This window comes from Pterocles gutturalis, unplaced genomic scaffold (assembly GCF_000699245.1).
Source record: "Pterocles gutturalis isolate BGI_N339 unplaced genomic scaffold, ASM69924v1 scaffold45633, whole genome shotgun sequence".
Taxonomy (NCBI): Eukaryota; Metazoa; Chordata; class Aves; order Pterocliformes; family Pteroclidae; genus Pterocles; species Pterocles gutturalis.
Window position 1 is genome coordinate 1 of NW_010122153.1, and position 9,509 is coordinate 9,509.

General features: G+C 36.6%; 1 protein-coding gene across 1 annotated transcript in view; it reads right to left on the bottom strand.

Moving 5' to 3' along the window:
* Positions 1–392: 392 nt before the first annotated feature.
* Positions 393–9,509, bottom strand: part of LOC104464664 (nebulin-like) — a gene marked incomplete at its 3' end in the record, with an annotated part of 32,576 nt that continues 23,459 nt past the window's right edge. The window contains exons 33-43 of the mRNA XM_010077440.1: positions 8,306–8,410; positions 7,376–7,483; positions 5,966–6,277; positions 5,614–5,820; positions 5,039–5,143; positions 4,054–4,161; positions 2,960–3,271; positions 2,570–2,773; positions 1,991–2,095; positions 1,075–1,182; positions 393–704 (exon numbers count right to left, since the gene is read on the bottom strand). Coding sequence (XP_010075742.1) covers positions 393–704; positions 1,075–1,182; positions 1,991–2,095; positions 2,570–2,773; positions 2,960–3,271; positions 4,054–4,161; positions 5,039–5,143; positions 5,614–5,820; positions 5,966–6,277; positions 7,376–7,483; positions 8,306–8,410 — 1,986 coding nt within the window. The remainder of the gene's footprint in view (positions 705–1,074; positions 1,183–1,990; positions 2,096–2,569; positions 2,774–2,959; positions 3,272–4,053; positions 4,162–5,038; positions 5,144–5,613; positions 5,821–5,965; positions 6,278–7,375; positions 7,484–8,305; positions 8,411–9,509) is intronic.

A 9,509-nucleotide genomic window follows, 5' to 3' on the forward strand; every position in this document is an offset into this window, starting at 1 on the left:
GAGCCTTACACCTCACCACCTAATGCTCTTCATGCCATTCATCACTGCACACGAGGCTTGCCTTTGCCCATTTTTGGTCCACAAACGGAAATATTTGACTCTGTTGCCCTTCCCCTGCCATACAGAGAGCTCTAGGCACCTGCCGCAACACTTCCTCCAGGAATGCTCAAGGCAAGACAGGACTCTTCTGGGACCATCAAGTATGACCACACACAAACTTCATCCCTGCCCATTCACCACACCAACTCTCAGCAGGACAGCATGGCCACAACACAGCCTCCATCTCACAGAATCTGACTAGAATTATGCCCCTCACCTGCACCTTCTCCAACAGCAGAACAGAACACAACAGACACATCTGGATTTCACACAGACAGCAAACAACAACTTACATCACTCTGAAGGTCGTACACTTTCTTGGCCTGAACAACATCGTTCTGGTCTGGCAGGCAGGTCCACCGATGAAGAAGATGCTTGTAATCAATGTCACTGACCAACTCCTGACATTTCTTGGCCAACACGATTCCCAGCATGTCCACTGGGGTACTGAAATTGGTCTTTGACTTCTCAAAGGCTTTCTTGTACTCCCTGTCACTCTGGATCTTGGCTACGTGCATCGACCACATCATCTTCGGATCATCCTCTATGTTACGGGCTCCGATATGGTGGCCAAGCTGCTTTCGGTACGCAGTTTTGTATTGATACTAATTGAATGCAGAAACAACAATTATCACCTCTTTTCAATTTGCAATTTAAATTTCTCTCTTTTTAATATAGTGGTTAAAATTTTTGTATGTAATATATTTCAAATTTTTTTGTGTATTTTTCTAGCATTTCTACTGCATGTCGAGAAGACAACTGATTTTTTTTTTTTGTGTATGTATACCGTCTCATTGTAAATTATTGTATTTAATTTAATTAACTTTACACCATTAAGAATTATATAACTCTAGGGAGAGCAGCAATATGACTGTTAAAATTTTAGACCTCTCCTCCTTTTTAGAATAAATATCTTTATACAAAAGTATGTACCAGCTCTATTCCCCACTACTATTTTCACTCTGTAAGACTTACTTCACTAGCTATGTCTCTGGATGCCTTTGCTGACTTGAGGGGTATAGCATCAGGAGGAAGATCGTAGCCTTTCCTCTTCAGCTCTTCATATCCTAACTTGTAATGTTTCTGTTGGAGAAGGATTCAAAGTAATTATTGCAAATAATGCTTGCTAGAGTGCTTTTCAATACTACAGCTTTCCTCCCTTCTTTAATGAAAATCAAGTATGAGATTCCAAACATAATTTCATTCATCAAGTTAAATTCCATAGCTTGCTTTTAATAATGCATATTTTGTAATTGATGAGATAAAATATTTTGAATTTCCTCTCTGTATGTTTATTATCTGAATAACTCACTGGAGATCAAAATTTTCTTTTACTGAATGTACTGATCTGAATGATTCGGTGTCTTCTACAGAGGTGAACAATCCAACCCCATGATTCTCTAGACGCAATTTCAATTGCAATTATCTTTGTCTTCTTGAGTTCTTATGACAGAGCTGCTAAGGTTTCTTTACCTTTGCATGTAGTCTACATTTGTTTCATTATAACCAAGAATCTGAGGTAAATTACATAATCCTATGTAATTCTAAAGAGGCAGTTCAATATAATCAGACGTTTTAACAACAATGAAAGGCTTACTAAAAGGTACTGAACACATATCTACAATGTCAATATGATCAGTAGGGATGGAAGAGAAAAATGCTAACTTGTGTTGAATATTTTCTTGGTATTTTTGATATTCCAGCAACTTTGCTTCAACTTTATATTTTAGCAATTCCACTTGGGCTTCCCAGGGCACAGCAATTTTCACAGTAAAAGAACACAGGTGTGCTTACAGCTGTTAGAATTGCAGAATTACTGTACTGCATTTTAAAATAAAGCCACAGTGGATAATTCCAAATTCCATTTAAAACACTGTAGAGACACACTTACATCACTTGTGTTAATTAAGTTTGATTTAGCCAGCAAAATTTCAGGAGTATCAGGCATCATGTGAACCTGAGTCTTGTCCTTGTCCCAAGCTTCTCTATACAGTATCTGAAAAGAGACACAAACAAAAATACCTTGTCTGATAAAAGGGTGCACAACAGTAAATGCAGTCTACCTTTTCTCTACAATAGTGAAACAAAGATGTACTAGGCAAGTATGAGTGATATAAACAATGCAAGATTTTAAAATTAAATAACACAATGACTTCTTACTGAAATACCATCTTCTCTTCTTTACATCCACGAAATGTCAGGGAAACAGCATTATGACAATACATTTACATACTGCATAGTAAGTGTCTTATTTGCAGTTATTACTGAATAAGTTATACAGCAGTAACGGCCTTAATCTTCTGAGCAAGGTATAGTACTTCTCGACAACTGAATAGTAAGGCCCTGATTGTAAACATCTGATATTTGTATATTTTAAGCATATGTTCTGATATGGAGATCTTTTCAACAAAAATGTATACCAATATATTCACTTATTGAATCACATGTTCTGTCCCTAGGAGCAACTTACATCACTTCTATTTTTGGCATTAGATTTTGCTAAAACAAGATTCATGGCATCTGGGATACTTGTGAACTTGATAGTATCTGGGTGCTGCCGGTACTTCTTTTCACTCAGGATTTCAGCAGCTTTCTTGTTCTTTTCAGATTCCAAAGATCCCAAAGGGCTCCATCCAAGGCCTCTGAGCCATTGTAGGTCTGACTTGTACAGATTCTGTTAAGGAAGAAAATTAAAACCATACTAGATTATTTTCTTTATCATTTATTAAACCATATTAAAAGACTAACTGGTATTTTAGCTTGAATCTGTACTGACATCAAAAGAGAATTATTAAGGATACTTTTCAATAAGCAGTAAATATCTTAAACAAATAAATTAATTAAATCAGAGGAAGCTTACATCACTCTGCAGTTCGTAGACCCTCTTTGCCTGGGTGACATCATTCTGGTCTGGCAGACAAGTCCAGCGGTGTAGCATGTGTTTGTAGTCTATATCACTAACCAACTCCTGACATTTCTTAGCGAGAAGGAAGCCTAACATATCCACAGGCATATTAAACTTTGTCTTCCACTTTTCAAAATCTTTCTTGTATTCCCTGTCACTCTGCATCTTGGCTACTTGCATAGACCACAACATCTTTGGATCATCCTGTAAGCTGCGGAATCCAATGTGATGTCCCTGCTGCTTGCGGTAACCTTCTTTGTACTTGTACTAAAATTAGAAAGATTGCATTACTGACATTATAGTAAGAATCAGACAACGGTAAAATACATAAGCAAAATATCAATATATTCACGCAGTTCAATGTTTCTCATTACTAACAAAATGACCAGTTTTTTGTGGCATCTCATGTAAAGGTTTAGTAGCCCCTTGATTTGTGTGCATCACTTGGTGTCAGTGAGTGCTCTCCCGGGAATGAACAGAGTCCCTGGAGAGGAAGAGTGCATGGCTACACGAACGGTCCCCTGTGCCATCTGATTCATATAGTCATACTGTTCAGAACTCCCAAAGGCTGACACACTGAAATATTTTGATGAATAAAATAATCATCAATGAAAAATGCAGATGCTTAAGCATTGGAAACATTTCCTAGTGATTAATAATAAAATGTTTTCCACAAATGCAGGAATTGTATTCATACCAAGTTATGGTAACAGCAATACATGTGTCAGCATGTCTATTGCTGTCTCAGTATAGGCACTGTGATCAGCTAAGAAAATGTAACATCCGAAAGAGCAGACAACTCCTAACTCTGTATGACTAGCCACTTCTGGATGGACCACAGTCTTTGGATTTGCCAAGATTCCAGAGCAACCCTTCTTAAATTGTTTTCTTCACTGGCAAGAACACGTCAGGGAAGAGTTTTGTCAGCAATTTTGCTCTTTACTTCACGCCACACCTTAGCAGAGAGGTGTATCTTGATCTACTGCAACTCTGTAGGTTTAGGCAACTAGATAACATGTATATCATATAGAATTACAAATGTTGCTTACGTCACTTGCAATGTCCCTTGAAGCTTTGGCAGCTTTCACTGGTATGGCTTCAGGTGTGAGGTCATAGCCTTTCTTTATCATTTCCTCCCAGCCAAGCTTGTATAGTTTCTAAAATTCAAAACAATATTAATTAACAAGTCTTAGTAATACATGTGTCACCTTCTATTTCAATATGCTAATGATTTGTATTACCAAATTCTGGTCACCTCACAGGCTTCAGTTATGAGAAAAGGGCTACTAGAATGGGAGCAGAGAAATAGGAAACTGAGAAGCAAAGAACACAGGTTTTCTAAGTCTTAGTGGAAGTCTAGTGACTAGTTTTTCTTTACTGCAGCAGCTTCCTCCTATAGCTTATCTTGGGGATTTGAAACATATACATCTGGGATAACTGAAAACTTTTCAATTGGCTTAACAAAATTTTAATTAATAAGGCTGTAATGTAGCCATTTAATAGCCAAATCAGTTTGTGCACCGTTGATTTTAAGTAGCCAGCACTCGCAAGTCAAAGATTTGCCTCTAAGCAATTGTGCAAAGCAAGTATTTTATACCAGCACAACTGCCACTTTCTCATACTTAAAAGCTGACAGAAAAGTTAGATTCAACACACGTATTTCTTTTCCCATATGTTAAAAGTATACATACAATACACAACTTGTAATTTTATAGTAAGGAATTTTTAATAAGACTAATTTCTATGGTAAGCATAGAGTATGGACTATGCACATCCGCATTACAAAAACAGGACTTATATTTTCTTTACATTATAATGTAACTTAGGCTGTTGCTTTGCTAGCCTGAAGATGGTACTTATCGCTACTCTGAATATATCACTCACATAAAAATTCTCACCTCTGTTATAAATCCCTCATTCAATTTCTTCTAACTTACATAAATTTATTACTTATTTTGAAAGGGGAGGCACTTTTAAATTTGAAGAAAGTAGATATTAATTGAAAATGTAATAGGAAGCATTAAAAAACTCTACCTGACTGTAGTTTGTCTTGTTCTGTTTTGCCTGGAGAATATCTGGTGTATCTGGCATCACATGAACCTGGATTTTATCCTTCTCCCAAGCTTGAGTATAAGCACGCTATTGAAAAAGCAACATCAGATGTGTTAATATAAATGACAAAGGATGGCTCTTTCAGGGTTTTCACTTTCCATCTGTATCACTTTGTATATGGACGGGTAAAAAAGATGAAAGTGCTGACTTTGATTGATTTTACTATCTAATGACCTAATCCAGAATGAGCTGAGTTAGGATTCATTCTTGCTTCTAATGAAGTGTGACTATCAAGATTTTCAGGGCCAGTAATTTCTACACAATAATGAGAAGAATAGAGATTGGAGAGGCAGCAATCAGAAAAATGAGAGAAGACTTATTTAACCAATGCTATCAGTAACTGAGTGTTTCATTAAGAAAAAAAAAAGGAACCTGTAAGTGACAGTTGTTTTCCCAGGGAAACACTGCTGCATAAAGATGGTGACAGAGTCTTTAAGACTGTTTATTGAAAAGGATTATATGTGAACGTTTGCCTAATTTTCCCCATAAATACTCACTTTGTTCATTATATTAGCATTCTGCTTTGCAAGGACCATGTCCATGGCATCGTTCGGTCTTGTAAAGGGGAACATGCTGGGATGCTGGCGGTAATTCCGATCACTTGCAATTTCTGTGGCTTTCTTAGATTTCTCCACATCCAGAGAACCAGCAGGACTCCAACCGATACCCTTGAAACACTCATTGTAATCCTGCTTATACTCATTCTGCCAAACAGAACATAAAGGGAAGGTTTACAATTTACAAATAATTCTGTTGATTCCAAAACACAACCACAGTGAAAAAAAAACAGCAAAAAAAAAAAAAAAAAAAGTCACAGCTGTGAACGACAGAAAGAAAACAGAAACTTACATCACTTTGTATCTGATTCATGTTTCGGTACAGTTCTAAACTCATTGCATCTGGTAGAAGCATGTACTGGTGAATCAGCCGTTTGTAGTTAGTATTGGTCACACGATCTTGTGCCTCCTTAGCTGCCACGATGCTGAGTGCATCAGAAGGTGTTTGGTAATGTGTCTTGCCCGCCTCATAAGCTTTCTTGTATTCACGATCAGACTGCATCTTAGCCACTTGCACGTAATGGACAAGTTTGGGATCATCCTGAAGGCTGCGGAAGCCTACAAGTTTTCCCTTGTCTTGTTCATAACCTAATTTGTATTTATACTGTAAAGGGAACAGAGACAGACACTTCAGTTCTATTTAATCTGTTTAATAAGCAGTATCTATCTATTAAGGAAAAAAACCCCAAAATTTAGATTAAAATAAGATTTTTACACTGTTAAGAAAACATCACAAAGCATATAGAGGTGGTGGTTTTGTCCACCCACTCAGAGGTTGCACTCTAAAGCAAAACAGATGCCTAGCGCCCCTTTTAAAAGCAGTACATTGGAAATGCTTTTTTAATAAATGAAATTTTCTTACAAGAGTTTATGCTGCTCCTGCTATAAGGTTCAATGTAACCTGGGGTTCAATTGTTTTCTAATCTCATTATAAATGACACAATGAAAATATGAAACATACTGACAGAAAGCAAAAGGCAAAGGAACACACAAGATCTGGTTTGCTGAAGACTGTTCTTTGGAAAAAGTGCACTTTTTACTCTTTTCACACTATAGTATAGAGATATCCATATTAGCTCTAAGATGAGCTATCACAAACACTAGAACACCCCCTACATTGTAAAAAAAAAAAAAAACAAACAAAAAAAACAAAAACAAAAAGAAAGAAGAGGGGCTAAATGACTTGTCCTTAGGCCCTAACTTCACCCCTCTCTAGGGCTGGATTTGCCCCTGTTGCAGCAAATCCCTCATCACTGATACACAAAGGATTTCAGAATGGTCCTGATTCCAGAAGCTTGTACTCTCTGCACCATAAATTTAATAGCAGTTTCACCAAAGGAATGAAGATAACTGTACCACAGTAGTAAAAATAATTTAAGTCTGTATCTGTTCTTTTCAAATATTTCTAAGAATGATCTCTGAACATTCTGCCTAAATTACAAATGTACAACACACATTTATAAAGAATCCAAGCTCTGAGGAATGAACTGCCTTATTTTTTTTCTAAGATCCCCCATATATCTCCTTATCTTTCTAATAAAGAAACTTTTCTCTAAGCTTGTTAGAAAATGTATACATCAAATATGTCAGAATTATTTACAAGCAAGAGACTCTATATAATTGGCTTTTAAAATGTAATTGTGTTATGAAATGCATGTTTTACAATATCTGAAATGGAACATTTTTTCTTTCAAGAACTTACATCACTAGCAATATCCCTAGAAGCTTTGGCAGCTTTAATAGGGATAGCATCAGCTCTGAGATCATACCCCTTCTTCCTAGATTCTTCAAATGAAAGCCTGTACATTTTCTGCGAAAATAAAGAGAAACATCCTTTAAGAAAGCAAAACACATCATGCTTACTTAAATAAAACTATTCATTTAACATGATAATTTGAAACAGATTATTCACATCTTTTACACTCCTTGAAAGTTGTTTAAGGTGCTCAGGCACACAGACATGAATACTCCTTCAAAATTAACTCCAGCCCTAGTGTTCATACAGCAATGCAGCTGGACTGCACTATAATCAGTAACAATAATCTGCAATAAAGAGCAAGAAATTACATCTGTTTCCCACATGCACAAATATTGGTGAAGAGTTACATCTATAAGGATGTTAGCTTTTAAAAAAATGAGATAAATATGTCTATTTTTGTGCACATTAAAGATGTGCACAATTACAAATGACACCTTATGTAGCATATGCAGATTTAACAACTGGCTACTGAAAAACTGTCTATAATATCAACTGTTACTGAAAGAATAGGTTCAATTTGCAAGAAAGAATTTCAAATCCAGTACAAAACTTTATGCATGGGGAAACAAAATAATAAATACAGTAACAAACATGGAGAGTACTCAAACTCTACTATTTTGTTAGTAACTATTCTATTTTAATGACCTACATGAACACTTCACAACCTAACTACAAATTCTATCGATTTTTCTTGACAACTTTTGGTATTTAATTTTGGGGAAGGAAGCGGGGAAAAAGGAAAATTAAGAGCTTTTTGTGAAATTACTACAGGTCAGCAAAGTGAGAATTAGGGAGACCTTTGTATGCTGCCATCTCACTTATTCCTAATATAAAAAATAAGAGCAATGTCAAAATCTTACAAGCAGTACTCACATCACTTAAATTAAATGCATTAACTTTTGCTTGAATAAACTGTGGAACATCTGGTGTCATGTGAACTTTCTTTTTGTCTTCCTCCCATGCTTGTTTGTACTTGTGCTGGAAGGATTAAAAAAAAAAAAAAAGAAGTCAACATAACAAAAAATTTAAATAAAACAATTTAAAAGAATATTTCCTATTTAGAATATAAACTTTCTTTACAATGATGCAACTACTAACATGGTAGGAGCATTTGTATTTTTATTTTAGCACATAAAATCAACATGAATTGGGAATAGCTTTTATGAAGTTAATTGTGTGAGGCCGAAATAGAAGTGGAAGAAATACCAATCTCACTAGAGTATTGTAGTGCTTGCCTCTTGCCCAGCAGTGTACACAAGCACATTCAACAGCAGAAAAAAATAGGTTTCAAAAGTACTGAGTCGGTCTGGGGTGGAGTTAATCCTCTTGGTAGCAGCTCAAACAGTGCCGCGTTTCAGAGTTGTGACTGAAACAACGCTGATAACACAGTAACGTTCTAGCTGCTGCTGAACAGTGTTTACACAGTATCGGGGTCTTTTTTTCTCTCTGCCCTCGCAGTGAATAGACTGAGGGGTGTGCAAGAGGTTGGGAGGGACATAACCAGGCAGATGAACTCAACTAACCAAAGATACACTCTATGCCAAATAACATCATGCTCAGGAAATAAAAAAAAGGGAGGAGGGAGCTTAGACATATTTTGCTCAGGAACTGGATTGGCATCAGTCTACCTGTGGGAGGTGGTGAGTGATTGCTTTTGCATCACTTGTTTTGTTTTCTTTCTCTCTTCTTCCACTTCTCCTTGCTTATTTAACATTTTTATCTTGACCCACAAGTTTTCTTGCTTTTACTTTGCCCTTCCTCTTCCCCTACCCCACCAGGAGGGAGAGGGGAAAGTGAGTGAGTGGCTGTGTGGTGCTTAGCCACCTGCCACCTGCCAGGGTTAACCCACAACTAAAAGCCAAGCCAGAAGGTATTTAAAAAAAAAAAACTGTTAGAGGTGGGAGTTTATTAGTTTATCACCTGTAAAATAAGTATCAGTTGAGAGAGGCAATAGAGCTTTTCTTAGAGGAAAGAGAGCTAAGGAAAGTGCACATAAGATTCTGGAGGTTCCTGTAACTACAATGCACTTGAAGTCCAGACACTTCTAAAAGACACCAGTGGATTACATCAGTTCAGC